Source organism: Atta cephalotes (genome assembly GCF_000143395.1).
Source record: "Atta cephalotes unplaced genomic scaffold scaffold00032, whole genome shotgun sequence".
Classification (NCBI taxonomy): Eukaryota; Metazoa; Arthropoda; class Insecta; order Hymenoptera; family Formicidae; genus Atta; species Atta cephalotes.
In genome coordinates this window covers 1,200,857-1,221,697 of record NW_012130096.1, presented here as the reverse complement: position 1 = coordinate 1,221,697, position 20,841 = coordinate 1,200,857, and the positions used below count along the sequence as shown (strand labels likewise).

The window sequence follows — 20,841 nt, the reverse complement described above, 5'->3', positions numbered from 1 at the left end:
TACTTTTGTTGCAAAAATATAAACAATAAAATTGTAAACAAAATATTCTCGAAGTTAATTGATTGTTAACTTTCAGATGATCTGTTTGCGTCCGAGAAGGATGAAGGTGTGTTCAACGGTTCTGACAATCTATTTAGCAGTAAAAAAGATCTCTTTGACGATCAAATATCTGCCAATCTGTGGAAGGAAAAGCCAATCAAATCTTACAAAAATAATAATATTATACCAGCCAGTATCGACGTGCCGCCGCCGATTAGTATAGTTTGTAAGTATTCTTATATCATTGTCGTTTTACAATAGATACATTTATGTTCTTTAATTCAACCACATTTTTTTAGCAACAAAGCCAAAGTCAGCAATAGACGATCTATTTGCCGATGCTGATTCGGAAGAAGACTCAGATGACATTTTCTCGTCGAAAAACGTCAAAAAACGCCCGAAGGAACCTGTCGCGAGCGACAACGCTTATCTTGCGAACATGGAGGATCTGCCGAAGAAATTTTTAGACATTGCTCCCGGTAAAATCGCCACAAGCACACCGGAATCTAATATCGTTAACACCACGAGCCTATTTAGTGACGATGAGAACGATGACGCAGATCTGTTTGGTAACTCCAAAAAGCAATCTCACCAACCTGCGAATGCGCCATCGAATACGACTCAAGAATCAAGTAAAAAGGTAAGACGGGATAATTTTTTATACTTTATTTTTTATATTTGACGAATGTTCAATCAGAATGTCTGTTCTTGTGAATGTATATTACTGTTAATTTAATTTTACTTAAGTATATGATTCTTAGTATTATTTTTTTGCGTGAATATTTCAATTTAATAATATAAATATTTTTAATTATTACACTGATTTTTTTTATGAGAAGAAAAGTTTAAATTATATGAAGAAAAAAAATAATATTTAATTCCTATGATTTATTATAATTATAATTATGGCATTCTGTTAATATTAAGAATAAAATCTGTTTTTCTGAAAATATGCTTCATAGCGAACGAAGAGTAATATTAAAATAAAAATTGCAGAAACCTATTGGAGGCGAGTGGATACTCGGCAATGTTTTGGCATCAGACATTGAGAGCAAACTATCGAGTCGGATAATGCAGCGGCGACAAGAGTCGTCCGAATCATCCGATAGCGACGCGCCAGGAAACTTTGATAGCGCGACGAGAAGCAACGTTGAGTCAGCATCCACGACCACGAATCACAGTTTGCAAAATCCCGCGGAGAATTTATCCGCAATTGGGAACAACACCAGCAGCGGAGTATCGATGCAACCGCCCAGTATCGACATCACAACCGGATCCGGTTTATCGTAAGTCGTATTAATAATTCTCTTTTGTTAATTTAAATTTTTTAAATTTTTTCTCTCTCTCTCTCTCTCTCTCCCTTCTCTAGAGCGTTTTTATAATAGAATAGATACATATCCCAGTTGTTACGATTATACTGAACAAATATGCTGCTTTTTTAATTTCGAATTTAATTTTCATAATATTTCTTCAATATCGTGCATCATGTATTTTAAAGCAATATGATATTTGCAAGCTTTTCGATTTTTTATAAAAATATTTAATTTACTTGAATACTGAATGTATAAGATAATATCAATCGCGAGCATTAAAGAAGACGTTAACTGCTTAAATTAAATGACCCTCAGGTTTTAAGTTACACTCTGTGAGTGAAAATGTATCCGATGACACAATATCAACATTTCTCGAGGTCAGCATATAAACAAAGAGAAGCAGCGTAGTGTACTCGCTCATTGGATGAGCTAATATTGCATTCAGAATGCAAATAAGAGTCGCTGCGTTGTTTCTTTGCGCTAGAGTTAATTGCGTCACGAAATTATTGGGAGAGATAGACGCACGTTGAAAAGAAAAAGGGAAAAAGGGAAACTATCAGTCCTTATTTTAAATGCGAATACGTATTGGCGCATCGCTCTGTTTTAATACACGCGTGCCATACTTTTGATGCCATTGAACTCAAACATTAATCATTCGCCTTGCCGCAATACACGCCTTACTGCACAACGACGTAAATATCATAGCTAGTCCAAGGCGAGCTTCTCTTCAGTACAGCCGAATGTGTTGCCTATCGCCTATAATTGTTGATTCTCTCATCACTCTTTAGTCGTTTGATTGCCGTCATAAAGAAATAACGACCAACACACGAGAACTCTGTAAGTGATTCGATCTGAAGATTAAAAAGAAAAAAAAGAAGAATATTCAGTTGCTTACAAACTATTGTGCATCAGAATTTTATTGGGGATTGCAGATTGTTTTCCAAACTAGAGTTGTCGATATTAAACAGAAAAATTTATTATGAATATATTTATCAGTGCAAAAATTATTTATATTTCTCCTGAATGAATAGGCATATTGAATATATAATACAATCATTATTCGATATATTCGATATGATGTCTATTCAGTCAGGATGAATTTTTTAATTGAGTTTAAATATATTCATGTTGAATATTTCTATTTGATTTCGACTATACTTCAAACTTCAATGAATAGAGGGCAAGTAAAAAATGCGAGCGGCACAGTTATGCTCCGATTAATTCATACTAAAGTGACGTTTATTCGCTTTTTTCGAAGAAACAGCAGTTTTTCGCTGACTCTGAGAAACGAATAATGAGCAAAGAAGGATCGTAAAGCAGTGAAAATCAAGTGAACAAATTCAAGTGAAAGTGGCATTTAATCATTTAATATTGCGCAGGATTGGAGATACTATATTTATATAAGCAAGTGAAGACTATTCAAGAAGGAAATGGTTTTAGTACTTTTGTACGACGGAAGTATGAACCAGGAATAGTGAGGAGGAATCCGATAAACTCGGTTGCAAGTTATGAGATAGTGTCATTTTTTTATCCGGTTCTAAGGCAACAGTAGGCAAGTAAATAAGTACAGCATTTTTATGAATTAAAGAAAATAATATTTATTTATAACAATAGTGAAGATAAAACATGTCTCATTATACGAAAATTTTTTATTAGTAATAAAATGTTTATCTTACAACTGTTAGAAGTTTTCTTCGCTGAAAAAGGATTATTTCTTCAAATTTAAAATCCATACGGAAATTTCTGCTCAAGATATGATTTTTGACGAATATGGTTTTTGTGCTTTCGTGCGACGAAAGTATAAAGCAGATACAGTGAGGAACGGAGAATCCGATAAATTCGATTGCGCGTTATTGTATGAAAAATATCATTCTTTATCTAGTCTTACTCTCTAAATTTTTTGGAGTAAAAATCTAGTCCAAAAAAATCTGTCTCTCTTATTTAGAGTGCAAATATTTTCACTCGTTTTCAACAGTAGCAGTATTTTCACTCTTTGGAGTGAGATTTCACTCCAAGAAATTTAAAAAGTAAGGTGACAACAAGTGAGTAGGTGAATAATAAGTAGAATCTTTCGATGAAGAAACGATATTTATTTATAACAATATTTTAGAATAAAACATGTTCCATTCCGCTAATTCTATCAAATTTTTCATTATTAGTGGAATGTTTATTTTACATTAACTATTGTATGGAAGCTGTTTTCGCGTTAAGAAAGGATTATTCCTTTAGATCTAAGAGAATTTTCTAACTTGGTCTAATCGGATTCATACTCATACAAGCCGCTCGTGGACAGCATTCAGGAAAATTTTTGATTTCATCTATTCCTGTTATTTCTCTAATCGTAAAACCTGCATCACAAGTTAATTTAGGACATCTGGAAAAAAATAAAAATGGAATAAAAATAGATTATGAACAAGAGTTTTACAGAAACTCTTTTTATCTTAGCATTGAAATCATGCCAGAATATTGTGTGGGTCTCATTGCGAAGTAGGTAATAGTTGATTATTTAGAGTCAGATCAAGAAGATCAGTCAGAAGAAAAAAAAAAAATTTGAAAATGTGAAATAATATTTTCTATTACAATTTGTTATTCTCCATATATTTTTTGTGAGATATAAAGTAAAAATGATATGAAACGAATTTTTTTTTACTTAATATCTTATAAATAGTTCTCCTCTTATAATTGTTTACAAATTTGAAAGTTTGACAAATTAAATTTGAGTATCAAATGTAAAGATCTATTATTTCATACTTTTTAAATATATATATTTTTCATTTATTAATATATATAATTTAAATGACTGTAATCACATATTGCTATCGCATTTGCATTAAAAAAAATAATATAATACCGAATACCGAAATAATCGATACAGGATCATTGTGTAATAATTTTTTTCGAGATTTACAAAATTAGGTATGAAAAATATTATTTAAATACAACTATGTATCTGAAAGATGAAATATTATTAATTTTTTCTTTGAATTTTTCTGAGATCTTATATCCAACTGAATATAGCTGCACGGATAACGAAGATATTTTATGAATAAGAATATATGTATTTTGTAAATTATTTTATATATGAAATATATGATATTATAACGTTTTAAGACTTACGTAACCAAATAAATTAGACCGTTCCCTGTACTACAATACACCTGTCTGCACGAAGAATCGTTGTGAAAACCCACTGGCACAAATTGATTGTTCCATTTGCAGTATTCTAAATACATGTCTATGTGAGTAAAATCCGAAAAAATTCGAAGAGTATAATCCGAAAAATTTCACTTATTTTCGAAATATTTATCAGATATTAACTATAAGCGGCAACATTGGTATTAATGTAATCATATACATGTATAATGTAATCTAAAAACTTATCAAAGAATCTGTTATTGAAACATCGAGATTGTCTACTCTGTAAAATTTTTAGAATAATTTGTTTCTCTGAAGAATGAAATTTTACTCTCTAGCCGGTGTTATGCAACGTACCATATACAATTTCATATTCTCTTGTAGTAACAATATTCAGCCAGTACATTAGTAACAAGATCCCACAAAAGTAACTCTTCATTTTATTTTCTTGCTTAGGAAGTCACCAGGGACAAAAGATGATAATAAATAAAAAACCTGACATATATCGCTTTTTCCTCCTCCATGATTTCTTGAGGATTAAGAGAATATTTGTTCTGTATGAACAAACATAAAACAAAACGTGCATTATCATAATCAGCGATAGCGTGAATTAAAGGACCAAAGATGATCAAATAAGCTTATTCGATCGTATCATTTTTAATACGATGTCACCTTCAACATCATTGAACATAATGCACTATCCTATATTACTTCTATATTAATTTTTAAATATATATTTGCGACTTTTTTGAGATTTTGTTGCTAAATTTGGTAGCTAGTGCTCTGTATTTTTCACGTATACTCTACTTGGTAAAAGAACTTTGCACATTAACTCTTTCATTCCTCACACTTGTCGAGGACAGTTGTCTTGTATGTACATTACAATATACATACCTATTTGTTGAATGCTATTTATACATATTATTATATTTTGCATAAATTGTTTAACAATTAAAAACATTTTTTTTGTACATATGTGTAGAATATTGTTAATCTTTATTTAATTGAAAATCAAAGAGCTTTGAAATTTTAAATATATTGTTTGTATATATTCAAAACAAATCCTACGCGAGGACTTACGTTAAACAAGTCATACGAATAATGGAGATTTAAAAAGAAGGAAAGGAATAAATCTATTTGATTATTCCCTTTTTCCATAATCATAGATACATACCGCCGCATCGTTTTCTTTCCCATTTGCGTGTTGAATACTTATGGTGTCTTTGACTCGATGACCCATACATTAGTCATTCGCCTCATTCACTACGCGTTATCGCACAACGACGTGAATATCAGTCTAAAATACATACAAGTTTCTCTTCAGAACAGCTGAATGTGTTGCCTGTCACCGTTATTGACCCTCCCATTATGAAATGATTTATTCATTTAATCAAAAAATCGTTATCAAAAAATTGTAACTAGCACATAAGAACTGTAAGTGATTTGACGAGAGCATGATTTATGAAATTGTTTAAAACGGATTCGATCAGAATTATTTAATTTTCCATAGAAAATATATCAGAAATATAGACAATAACTTCGATTAATTTGAATCCATTCCAAATAATACGTCCACAAGTTATTTAAATGAAAAAAAATATGTAGTTGCAATCTATTTGCAAATTTTTGCGCACAAAGTTTTTATCAGAGATTACTATTCTTCGAACTTTGAAAGAATGGAAAGCAAATAGAAAACGTGAACGGTGCAGATTATGCTTCTATTAATTTGTTTATCAAAACAGCGTTTATTCGCTTTCTTCGAAAGATACTAATTTTTCATTGACTTCGAGAAATAATTGCTAAGCAAAACATCTATCAACTAAACATCATAGGGGAATGAAAATCGATCAGGTAACAAAAATTGTGTATAAATGATGTTTATTCATTTAATATCGTGCCAGATTGTGCAGGAGGCTTTTTTGCACTCAAGACCACTCAAGAATGATACGGTTTTTGTGCTTTCGTTCAACAGAAGTATGAAAGTAGTAATGGGGAAGTAGTAATAGTGGGAAATGGAGAATCCGATAGACGGCGCATTATTGTACGAGGTAACGATTCTTTATCGAATCTTAAGTCAGCAATAATAGGCAAATAAATAAGTAGAGATTTTGTTGAATCTATTGAAAAACGATATTTATTTATTACAATTTTTCCAGGTTCATAATGCCCCATTGCAAATACCAGCTATGCCTTATAAAAATTTTATTATTGATATAATATTATTGAAAGCTACACACAGAAAAATATATGCTGTACGCAAGTAATTATTACTTGTTTCCAAAGTTCACATATCCGCAAATCTATCATAAATTTATAATAAGCAATTTATTCAAAATATATATTTTGAATTGTAATAAGTTTAATACTTCAATCAAAGTTATTAAGCTGAAATATATTTGATTTGTTTATTATGTGAAGTCACTTTTTAGAATAATTTTATCATATTCTTCAAAAAATAAATAAATTCTTGTTTTGAATAATATGATAACGAGCGTTTTCAAATTTATTTAATTGTAATAAATAATTAATAAATATTGTAAGATTACTATCGATAAAAAATTCTTTATTAAAAAAAACTGTTATTTAAAGGGAACAAGATAAATTGAGTAATCATTTTTTTTTAGCTTAATATTTTTCTGTGTATATAATGATTAATTATTTATTAAGTGAACAACAGTTCTTTTAATATTGAAAGTAAATAGTTAATCACTATCTTTCAATAGATATTAGATTCAATAGATATTGACCAATATTACACTCGATTTTTAGAATAATAGAGAACAAACAGTGAAAAATGATTGCTTTAATCATCGGGTTCCTCCTTATGGTTTTTGACAAACCAATTGTTCACAACAATATGGATATCTCCTCTTGTAATTCGCAGATACTAATCAATTGATAAGGTGACAATAGGCATGCTGAAGACACCTGGAAAAAAATAAAATTGAATCATGAAAAATTTTAATGGTAATCTTTAAACATCAGAATTGAAATCACAAAATGTTTATACTTGTTTCGTTGCAGAATATAAAGTGCTTTTAATTATTCAGGACGTAAGTCAAAAAAGAAAGAAAAGAGATATTCAGAAATGTGAAACGGTACGAGATTTTCTGTTACACTTTTTTATCCCGTGTATTTTTTCTGAGATACGATATAAAAGTTATGAAATTTGTTTTTTGAATTTTCCGTAAATAATTCTATTCTTGACATATATCTACATATTTAAAGTTTGGTAATTTAAGCTTCAACATGATGTGGAAAAAAATCAATTTCTTATTTTTTCAGCTTATTTTTCCTTTGGTGATTTATAATTTAAAAAATGATTAATCATACGTGTGATATATATTGTTTTTTTTGCATATATTTACATGCCTATTTTTATGCGCGCGCGCGTACTTGCATAATAGAATAAGACAATCCGACACACATCAGCAACAAGATTGCGCAAACCTAATGCTTCATCTTACTTTCTCATTTAGGAAGTCATTAGCAAGAAGCACAATAATAAATAAAAAAGCATTTTTATATGTCATTTTTCTTTTATTCATATCTTTGGGAAAATATCTCGTCTTCTAAAGACAAAATGTGCGATATCACACATAGCTACAGCAAAAAGATAAAAAGAGCTGGAAGGATCAACATTAGGCTCACCGATATCATTTAAATTCGATTGTATACCTTTATCATCATTGAACATAATGTACTTATATATTTGTGAGTTGTGTGATTTTGTTACTGAATTTAGCATCTAATGCTCTGAATTTTTTATGTATATTCCATCTAGTGGAAGAACTTAGCGCATTAATTCTTCATTACTTACTCATCGAGGATAGTCCGGCTTTATACAATGTATTTATTTGTTGAATATTGTTTATACATGTTGTTATATTTTACGTGAATTGTTTTACAATTAAAAATATTTTTTGTGCTTATGCTTAAAGAATTCGCAGAATATTATCAATCTTTATTTAACTGCAAGTCATCAAAGAAAGCAATAAAATTTTAAATATAATATTGAAACGGTCAAAATATCCTACGCTATTTATAATAATTACATTAAAAAAAAACTACGCAAATAATGAAGGTTTAAAAAGAAAAGAGAAGGAGAATTCTCTTTGGAATTCTCTTTTCCTTTTTTCACAATCGCGAATACATGTCGTTCTCTTTCTCAAACGTGAATATTTATGGTGTCTTTGAATCGATGACTTATACATTAGTCATTCGCCTCGTCCAATATGCGCTACAGCACAACGATGCATAAATATCTTGGATAGTTCAAAATACATACAAGTTTTTCTTCAGTACAGCTGAATGTGTTGCCTCTCGCTGGTTGTTGACTCTCCGATCATGATCATTTAATCTTTCTAAAAAAATGACGACATATAAGAACTGTAACTGAGATTTGAATAGAGAAGATTTATGGAAAATTGTTTAGAATAGATTCCGATCGGAATTATTCTATTTTCCCTAGAAGATACATCAGAAATGTAGACAATAACTTCGGTTAATTTTTGTTTGAATCCATTCCAAATAATTCCATAATACGTACCCTTAAGTTATGTAAATGAAAAAAATATATATAGTTGCAATCTGTTTGCAAATTTTTGCTTGCAAACAGATTGCACAAAGTTTTTATTAAGGATTATTATTCGAATTTCGAAAGAATTGAAAGTAATAGAAAATGTGAACAGCGCAGATCATGCTTCTGTTAAATAATTGTATATCAAAGCGGCATTTATTCGCTTTCTTCGAAAGATATCAATTTTCCATTGACTTCGAGAAATAAATGCTAAGCAAGCAAAAACCATAGGAGAGTAAAAATCGATCAGGTGACCGGGCGAAAGTGGTTTACTTGTTTAATATATCGCGCTGGATTCTATAGAAGATTTTTTTACAATCAAAATCGTTCAAGAGGAAACGGTTTTTGTGTGCTTTCCGATAAAAGTGAACTAATAATAGTAAGGAATGGAGAATTCGATAAACTCGATTGCGCATTATTGTACGAGAGATAGCGATTCTTTATCCAATCTTAAGACAATAATAGCCAAATGAATATATAAAGATTTTGATGAGACCATAGGAAAAACGATATTTATTTATTATAATTTTGTCAAAAACATAATGTCCTATTATGCAAATCCCAGCTATGCCTTAGAGAAATTTATTATTGAAAGATACATACAGAAAAATACAATACTGTATGGAAGCAATAATTACTTGTTTTTTTAAATTCATATGTCCGTTTTCTATCATGAATTGATCATAAGCATTAAATTTATTCAAAATATATTTTGAATGGTAGTATTGAATGGTAGATTTAGTATTTCAAGCAAAATTATTAAGCTAAAACATATTGAATTTGTTTATTATATGAAGTCACTTTTTTTGATTAATTTTATCATATTTCTTAAAAATAAATTTTTTTTGAGTATATAATAGTCGCGTTGGACTAACAAAACGCAACCAATAATATGAGAAAACATTCTTTGTTTAAAAAAAATCGTTACTTAAAGGGAAGAAGGTAAATTGAGTAATCACTTTTTTTAAAACAATATAATGATATTTTTTGTATAGTGATTAATTATTTATTAAGTATTGAACAACAGTTTCTTTAATATTCAAAATAAATAATTAATCATTATCTTTTAATAGATATTATATTAGCCAATATTACATTCGATTTCTAGAATAAAAGAAGGTGAAATGATTGCTTCAATCATCGGGTTTCTTTCTATGCTTCCTGACAAATCGGTCATTCATAGAATTATGGATATTTTTTGGAAATTTGAATCGCAGGTTCTGAAACCAATCAGGTGAATCATAATAGGCATGATTAGGGCACTTGGCAAGAAATCAAATTAATTTATGAAAGATTTGATTGATAATCATTTTAGCGATGATCATTTAAAACGCGACAAAATGTTAAAATTATACTGGTTCTATTATAGAATATAGAGTGATTTTATTATTCACAGAAAAGAAAGAAAAGAGATACTTAGAAATGTGGAACGATACGAGATTTTCTGTTACATTCTTTTTTATATTCCTTGTATTTTCTTTGAAATGTAGTATAAAAGTTATACGAAATTAGTTGTTTTAACTTTTAACTTTCCGTAAATAGTTCTATTCTTGACATTTACATATTTGAAAGACAATTTAAATTTCAACATGATATGAAAAATTAATTTTTTGCTTTTTGAGCTTAATTTTCCTTCGTTGATTTAAAAACTGACTAATCATATGTATAATTATTGTTTTTTTTTGTATATTTTTTATTTGCATTAATGCAAGAATCGAAATAATCGGTTATTAAGAAACGATATAGCAACCAGTTTTTCCGAGAATATTAAATTATCAAAAACTATTATATTATAATATATCTAACTTATACATGCGTGAAAGAATTTGATAATATTTTTTATTCTTTTAATTTTTTTCTGAGAAGTCTTATATTCAGAAACATAGATTCTAGATAGCGAAAATATTTATAATAATATTTATAAAAATATGAATATATACTAAATATATATATTATATAAATAATTTTACTTACTTTGTAATAATGATACGTTCATCCCAATTACAAAATACTTCGACGCATGGATAAAAAATTTGGGATGTACCGAATTTTATAAGTTTGTCTTTATATAGGCAGCCATCTAAATACATATTTATGTGAGTTAAGATGGAAAGTTTTATAATATGAAAACATGATTTATATTTGTACAGATTTTAGATTTTATTCATAATTTACAAATTCATAGTTTACAAATTTATCATTGAAATCGAGATTGTATACAATGTACAAGTGATAGTATTTGTGAAGAAATAGAATAATATTCACAAATAGAATAATATCTGAGCAAGAATCTTTCGAGAAAGAGTTCCACTAGCTAAATCACGTCGTTTGTAAATTCGCTGAACTGTTTTACACATATTTATAATTATACAAATTTTGGACCTAACAATGTCTTTCTTTAACATTATCTCGTAGTTGACGAATTGTAACGTACCTAATGTTTTTATTGCTTGCGTAGCAGCGTAAGGAAATCCAACGTACATCAGTAACAAGATCGCGCAAACGTAATTCTTCATTTCTTATTTTCTTATTTAGGAAATCGCTAACAAGAAGAGACGATAATAAATGAAAAAGCACGATTTTTATATCCCGTTTTTCCTTTATTCATGATATCTCTAGAAAAAATTTCGTCTTCTGTACAGACAAAATGTGCGATATCACACGTAGAGATAATAAAAAGATAAAAAAAACTGGAAGGATCGCATCAACATTAGGCTCACCGGTATCATTCAAACACGACCATATCTTTAGCATCATTCAACATATTACACTTATCTCAGTTTATTTTGCATGTATATTAATCATTCATTATATTTTTGCAACATTTATGTGATTTTGTTATTAAATTTAGCATCCAGTGCTCTGTATTTTTTGTGTATATGATTTGATAAAAGGACATTTTTCGATCTTTAATAATTGAACAAGATTTGAACAAGATTTACGATTTTGTATAAGGATGTTAAATTTATTTTAATACCGAATACTGAATGTATATATCGCAGCAATAGTCTATTAAAATAGACGTTATAACTATTTACATTGAATGATTCTCGAGCTGTTAAGTTACAGTTCTCAATTAAAAATGTTTTCGGTGATGCACGATTCAACATGTCGAGGACACTTCGGCCTTATACATACATATATATATTTGTAAATGTATGAATGCTATTTTTATATATTATATATATATATATATATATATATATATATATAGCATAAATTATTTTATAATAAATATTTTATTCTTATGTCTAAAGAATGTACTGGATATTATTAACCTTTTTTTTTAAATTGTAAATTATTAAAAAGAGAACAAGTGAAAACTGAAATATAATATTAGGATATCAGAAACACTTTTCGCGAATAATTACGTTTAAAAAACCATGCGAGAAATGTATGATTAAAAAGAAAAGAAGGAAAAATTTATTCAGATTTCTTTTTTTGTAAATGTGGATATGACACATGGCTGTCTTTTCCACGTACATCTTGAATACTTATGTTGTTGAATTGATGACTCAAATATTCGTCATTTGCCTTGCCTATTACGCATTACCGCATAACGATCATAAATACTGATGAATGGTGAAAAAATGATTGGTCTAATGCATGCAAGCATTTCTTCAGTAGGGCCGAATGTTTTGCCTATTGTCAATTGTTGATTCTCCCATTGTAAGTTTATTCTCATTTAATAGTTATCAAAGAATGACGACCAGCACATAAGAGTGTAAGTTGTGAATGATTTGATCAAAACAATTTATAGAACAATTTAGAAATAGATCGGAATAGAAACCGATGAAATCGGTGAAATATATTTTTTTTAGAAAACAATAAAAATCTAGAAAATAAATAATCAGTCTTTCTAATCTATTTATTTATTTTGTTTATTTTATAACTATTATGTGAAAGTTTTCTTTGCTGAGAAAGGGTTATTTTTTTTAGATCTAATTGTCAGAGTATATTCTAGTCGGATACGTATTCGCACAAAGCGGTCGTGGGCAGCAATCTGGGTACTTTTTACTTTCATCCTGTGGTATCCAAAAAACAGTTTCATCTGGATCACAAATTAATGTAGGGCATCTGAAAACAAACAAAATAAAATTAGATTATGAAAATGAGTTTTACAGAAAATCTTTTTACATTAACATTGAAATCACAACGAGTATTATAATTATATAAATCTCATTGTGAAATAAAGAATATTATTGATTATTTAGACATTAGAACATATCAGTCAGAAGAAATAAAAGAGAAAATTGGAAATATGAAATAATATGATAATATGACAATATTTTTTATCATTTTCTTATTTTCCATATATTTTCTCTGAGAAATAAAAATGATATGAAACAAATTTTGTTTATTTCTATAAATATTTCTCTTCTTATAATTGTTTATTAATTTAAAAGTTTGGCAATTTAAGTTTTACCATGAAATGTAAAAATCTATTGTTTTATGTTTTTAAATATATTTTTCATTCATTAATATACAATTGGAATGACCAATCACATAATATTATCATCGCGTTTGTATTAAAGCAAAGATCGAAGTAATTGATTAATAGAAGCGTAAGCTTTTCTTGAAATTACGAGATTAGACATCAAAAATATTATCTAATAATTTTATGCGTGAAAATTGAAATATTTTTTTTTTTTTTAATTTTCGCCGGGTCACGAAATCTTATATCTAGCTATACAGCTGCACTGGATAGCGTAGATATTTCATGAATAAGAATATATTTTATAAATTATCTTATATATGATGATATATTACATTATAACGTACTGACTTAAAGTAACTATGCCGTTCTCTCCATTACAATATATCTGCATGCACGGACGAACGGTATGATAACCCACTGTTAGATGTTCATATCCCCATTTGCAGTAATCTAAATGAATAAAAGTATTCAAAGAATATAATTTTCGAGATATTTATTAGATATTAGTTACACGTGGCCACATTGATATTGATATGACCATATTCATCTAAAAAAACCTAAGAAATTCAAAGAATCTCTTATCTGAAATATCAAAGTTATCTCCTTAGAATTTTTAGTTTCTAGTTCGCGAGTTATGCAACATACTATATGCTTGATCTGCTTTCGTAGTAGGAGGAACTAGCACCGTGTACATCAGCAACCAGATTCCATAAATGTAACCCTTCATCTTACTTTCTTGCTTAGAGAGTCACTAGAGAGAAGAGACGGTAATAAATTTTTAAAAAATCGACTTTTATATATCGCTTTTCCCTTCTCCATGATTTCTTTAGAAAAACGTTTTGTTTTTTTTTTCTGTACGAACAAATACAAAGCAAAACGTGCAATATCATATATTCCGATTGAGAAGATAAAAAGAGCAAGTATGATCGAATAAATCAATTCACTGTTATCACTTGAATACATCATTTTAGCATCATTATGCATAACTAATCATTATATTTATCCCGTTTTATTTTGTATGCATTAATCATTAATTATATATTCATGCTTTTGCAAGATTTTATTACTAAATGTATCTAGTATTCAGTATTTTATATTTTTATGTATATGCTTAACGTGTGCTGACAGAAGAACATTTTTCAATCTTTAATAATTGAACGTCTTAATAAAAATATTCGGCTTTAACTTAGAATCAAATGGCGTTTATTCACTTTCTTCAATGGACGTTGTAGTTTTTCTAAGAAATGAATGGTAAGCAAATAATAATCGTAAGAGGCAATAAAAATCGATCGAATAAACGGATTCGGCGAAAGTAGCATTTATTCGTTTAGTGCTGCGTTAGATTATAATGGATGTACATTTTTATAAACAAGTTCAAACCGCTCAAAACGGAAATGATTTTTCTACATTTTTACGACGAAAATGTATAGCAGGAATAGTGAGAAACGGAGAATTCGATAAATTCGATTGTGCGAATCATACGAAAAGTAACGCGTACGTAAAGTAACTTCTTGAAGTTTAGAGAGTAAAATTGGATTAAAATTGGATTGAAAATTAGTTAAAAAAGAAAAGAATGTCCCACTCTTATTCAACAGTGATATATTTTTTTTTAATCGTGGCAGTATTTTCACTTTTTTGGAATGAGATTTCACTCGAAGCAAAATAAAGAGTAATGTAACAATAATAGTCAAGTGAATAAGTAAAATCTTTTGATGAATCAAAGAAAAACGATATATTTATTTACAATTTATATTTATAAATATTTATTTACTTACAATAATATTTTAGAATGAAGTTTCATTTCGTAAATCCTATCGAATTTTTTATTACCAGAATATTTATTAAAAAAAAAATAATATTGGAATTCCTTCGCTGAGAAAGGATTATTCCTTTAGATTTAAAGATATCTTTAATTATTAGTTGGGTTAGTTGCACAAAACATTAGTGGACAGCAATCGGGAAATTCTTTGCTTTCATTTGGTGGTGCGCGAAGAACATTGTCACCTGGATCACACCTTAATATAGGGCATCTGGAAAGAGAAATGGAATAAAAATTAAATTATGAAAACGATTTTTACAGAAAATCTCTTTACATTAGCGTTGAAATCACGACAGAATATTGTAATTATATAGATTCCATTGCGAAATAGGAAATAATGGTTGATTATTTAAATTAGTGTAATTAGATCATATCAGTCAGAAGAAAAAAAAAAGAAAATTTGGAAAATGTGAAATAATATGATAACATTTTCTATCATATTTCTTTATTTTTCATATATTTTATTTGACAATGAGATACAGAGTAAAAATGATACGAAATCAACTTTTTTTGTTTCTATATATAGTTCTCTTCTTAATTGTTTATGAATTTAAAAATTTGACAAATTAAGTCTTAGTCTGAAATGTAAAAATCTGTTGTTTCTAAACATATTTTAATCACATATTGTCATCGCATTTGCATTCAATACCGAAATAATTGATTAATTGATTAGAAGATCATTGTCTAACAGATTTTCTCCCGATTATAAGGTTAGACATAAAAAACATTATCTAATAATATCTATCTGAAAGATGAAATATTATGATTTATTTTTTCTTTGAGTTTTTCCGACGTAAAATCTTATAATCCGGCTAAGGTGCACTGGATAGCAAAGATATTTTATGAATAAGATTATTGTACTGATTATTGCGAGGAATATTATTAAAACCTCGATGATCTAATGGCTTAGGATGCTCGTACGGAATACAAGAGATCTATATTCAACTCCGAGTAATATTTTTCGCAATAAATTTATTAACAATTTTAACATGTTAACATCTTTATAATATGGTGCTTGATAGTAGCATCAAATTATTAAATTGCTTGTCACTAAAGTAGTTTTAATTGCGTTTATAGTCCGGAAAAACAATTCGGCGCATAGTTCTAAAAAGACTACAATATGCAAGTGGTATATAGTGTACATTAATAATTCAAGATTGAATTATTTAAAGCAATGAAGATCCAGCTTCGACCGTAATAGGCATTTTTCTAGTATTGATTGTGTTTCTTACATATGCGGTCTAAAATAAAGATTCTTATATTGTGAATAAGAATAATAATATTGTGAATAAGAATATATGCGTATATTTCTAAAGAATTTTTTCCGAATTTTTTAATACTGTATTTTCTCATGTTGTTAAAAATGAGAAAATGCAGTACTAAAAAGTTGATAAAAAATTCTGAAAAGAATGCTAGAGTTCTATGAGAAGAAAATAAACAATTTTCGTCTCTTGCAATTTTTCTGTAAAGTTGATAGTATTTGAATAAAAAATTATTGAAGACTAATTTTCAGCAATTTTTGGCAATATCTTGTTAACTATTGCGAAAATTGCAAAATGGTAGAAGAGTGTTCTTCTCAGTTTAGTTCATTCTACCTCTATGCGAAAGATTTATCATTTTCCAAACCTGTATATTATTTATAAATTATTTTACATATGATAGATATATGATATTCTAATGTTTTGACTTACTTAACTGAATTAACTAGACCAGTCTGCGGATTGCAATACACGTGCATGCACGGACGAACGGTGATTCCACCTGCTTTCGTATATCCGTATCCCCATCTGCAGTATTCTAAATTCATATGTGAGTAAAATCCGAAAAAATTCGAAAAGCATATAATTCAAAAAATTTCATTTATTTTTGAGATATTTATCAAATATTAGTTACGCGCGACCACATTGATATTGGTGTGATTTGTTTAAAAAACTTATCAAATAATCTGTTATTGAAATATCGAGATTAACTACTCCTTACAATTTTTGGAACACTGTTTCTCGGAAAAGTGAAATTTCATTTACTAGTCGGCGGCTATGCAACATACCATATACAACTGCTTCCGTAGAGGGTACCAGTCCTATATACAGGAACAAAATCCCACAAACGTAACTCTTCATTTTACTTTCTTTGTTTAGGAAGTCACCCGACTTTTATATATCGCTTTTTTCTCCTTCATAATTTTTTTAGAACATCTCATCTTCTGTTCTGTACGAACAAGAATAAAACAAAACGTGCATTATCATGCTTGGCGATAGCAGAAATTAAAGGAGCAAAAATGATTAAATAAATCATGAGTTCATTTGTATCACTTCAACATGATATCATCTTCAGCATCATTGAGCATAATGCATTATCCATGATAATAAATAATGATAATAAATATCCAATAAATAACATGTGATAATATTATTTCTCATGTATTATTGAATATATATTTGCAACTTTTGAGAGATTTTGTTGCTAACGATTTTTGCTTTTTGTCTGACGGAAGTGTGAACCAGGAATAGTGGGGAACGCAGAATTCGGTAAACTCGATTGTGCGTTATTGAGAGGTAGTATTTGTTTATCTAGTCTAAGCGACAACAATAGGGAGGTGAATAAGTAGAAATTTTGATGAATCCAGGAAGAACGATATTTATTTTTTACAATTTCAAGTAAATAATCAAGTATCTAAAACCAGTATGATTCAAATATAAGCGGAAATTGACAAAATCTAGCGAGCCAATCAAAAACTGGCTATGTATGACTCTTATTATAGGGTCTCTTATCACAAAATCATTGAGTTTTTTTCTAAATTAATTCTTTAATGTTTAAAATCTTACAGAAGAAAAAAAATAATATATATATATATATACCTATAATTATTTACATTTACTTATTACTTACGTTTATTTATTACGTTATTTACTTACACTTACGTTTTAGAAACGATAGATCTGTTCCAACTACAATATAATTCGATTGCATGGATAAATGTAATGATATGTACCGGATGGTATAATTATGCTTCCATATAGATAACTACCTAACTACCTAAATAACTACCTAAACCATATTTATGTGAGTTAAGTCCGAAAGTATTATAATATGAAAACATAATCCGAAAGATTCAATTATTTTCGTAATATCATAAGCTATATACGATTATATTAATTTCGGAATATTCATTTTAGTTGTTCAGTGAATTTCGAGATCATTGAAATATCGAGATTATATATAATATGTGTGATAATCTCTATTTAGCAAGAATCTTTCAGATTACAAAGACTAAATCGCGTTTGTTAATTTGTTGAACTGTTCTATACATATTTATAATTATACAAATTCCGAAATATAATGTTTCTTTTTCAACGATTATTTCCTAGTTGGCGAATTATGTAACGTACCTGATGATTTGGACATTGCGTAGCAAAGTAAGGCAATCCGACGTACATCAGCAACAAAATCACGCAAACTGCATTCATCTTATTTTTTTATTTAGGAAGTTATTAGTAAGAAAAAATGGTAATACATAAAAAAGCACGATTTTTATATACCGTTTTTTCTTTATCCATATTTTTAGGAAAAAATTTCATCTTTTATTTTACACAAATATTAAGCAAAATGTGTGATATTACACGTAAGATATTACACGTCAAGAAGATAAGAAAACATAGAGACTCGCAACAATATTAGGCTCATCGGTATCATTTAAACATGACTTTGGAGAAACTTACGTGAATGTGAAAACTGGATCAAAAGGGAAGTAGATTTTTGTGCCCTTATGGGAAATGTGAACTAGAAATAATGAGGAACGAAAAATACATATCCTAAATTGGTCTAATCTTAAAACATGGCTAAATTGCCATTATGCCTTAGGCGCGAGGGGCAATGTTGTCCTTTATCTTAAAGCAATAACAATAAGTATATGAAGTAGCAGGTCATTTCAAGATCTGAACATAAGAATTGCGCCAAACATTACGAAAAAGTATTTTGAGACAGCAAAGTGGATAAATTTTATCTATTAACGCTTCTATAGTTTTTTCCAGAGTTGTATAAGTAAGTATAAGGCATATCCGAAATGAAATAAAATAGAATTTGGTAAGATTAAATTATGAATAAGAGATTTAATAGAAAATCTCTTTCTATATTAGCATTAAAATGACAAAAGAATATTGTTGTCCCATTGCGAAATAATGAGTATATAGTCATAAGAGAAAGAAAGCAGAAACTTAGAAGTATGAATTAATAGAGATTTTTTTATTAGTTTTATTGTTTTTATATACTTTCTTTAAAACACTAAATAAAAATTATTTGAAACTAATTTTTCTAAATTTCTATATACAATTCTTTCTTTTCTTGTAATTGTTCACGAATTTGAAGGTTTATCAAATTTAGTTTTAATATTGTATAAAAAAAAACGAAAAAATTATTTCTTATTCCTTAAACACATCTTTCTTTTGATTAATAATAATTTAAATAACTAATCATACCTTTTCTTCATATATACAATATTTGCACTAAAGCGAGGATCAGGAATAGTGAAAAATGAAGGATACTTGTCTGGATAAAATGGAATGGAGAATACGTATTCGAATAAACTTATGCATTATCATTCGAGAGATGGCATTATTTTTTAATTTTAAGACAATAACATTTGACGAATTAAGAAACAGATCATTTCGATAGAAAGAGTGGTATTTATTTATATTTAATACTTCCAGATAAAAAATATCTATTACACTAATTTTGGGGTCTTTCATGATCGGTAGATAAAATTTGTTTAACATGATCGAGAATATACCCTTATGAGGACGACAAATTGTTTCTGGGGCAGTAATATAGATAATTTATTTGTTTGGATGGTAAATATATCATATATTCCAAATCTCTATTACAAATGGATTCAGGGCATCTGAAAATAAAATTGGATTATGAAAAAGAAATTTGATAAAAATTATCTTTTCACATTAATATTGAAATCACGATAGAATGACGTATTGTGTAGTTTCCATTATGAAATAGAGAATATTAATTATTTAGAATAAATAATCAGAAAAGAAAGAAAAGAGAAACTTAGAAGTGTGAAGTAATATGAAGAGATTTTCTATTTGATTTTCTTGTTTTCCATGTACTTTTTCTAACACATAGAGTAAAAATTATTTGAAATTAATTTTTTTTAATTTCTGCGAACAATTTTTTTTTATAATAATTCACAAATTTGAAAGTTTGGCAAATTGAGCTTTACTATATATACATGAAAAAACGTATTATTCCTTTTCTTAAGCGTATTTTTCCTTTATTTACTAATTTACTAATGAATTTAACAACTAATTACTAACAATTACTAATTTGATTACTAATTTAAATAACTAATCATACATTCTCTTTGTGTACATTTGCAACAAAGCTAGAATCAAGGTAATTATCTGATCGTTGTTTAAAAACCATATTTCCAAGATTAGGCATCAAGAATTTATGACTATATGTGAGAAAGACAAATATTTATTAGGTGTACAATTTTGCTTCCGCCGTT

At 28.3% G+C, this 20,841-nt stretch overlaps 1 protein-coding gene across 1 annotated transcript in view; it reads left to right on the top strand.

The window, feature by feature from the left end:
• Positions 1 to 20,841, top strand: part of LOC105621271 (WASH complex subunit FAM21) — a 36,686-nt gene that overhangs the window by 3,865 nt on the left and 11,980 nt on the right. The window contains exons 7-9 of the mRNA XM_012202741.1: positions 77 to 265; positions 339 to 679; positions 1,036 to 1,325. Of these exons, the coding sequence (XP_012058131.1) occupies positions 77 to 265; positions 339 to 679; positions 1,036 to 1,325 (820 nt within the window). The remainder of the gene's footprint in view (positions 1 to 76; positions 266 to 338; positions 680 to 1,035; positions 1,326 to 20,841) is intronic.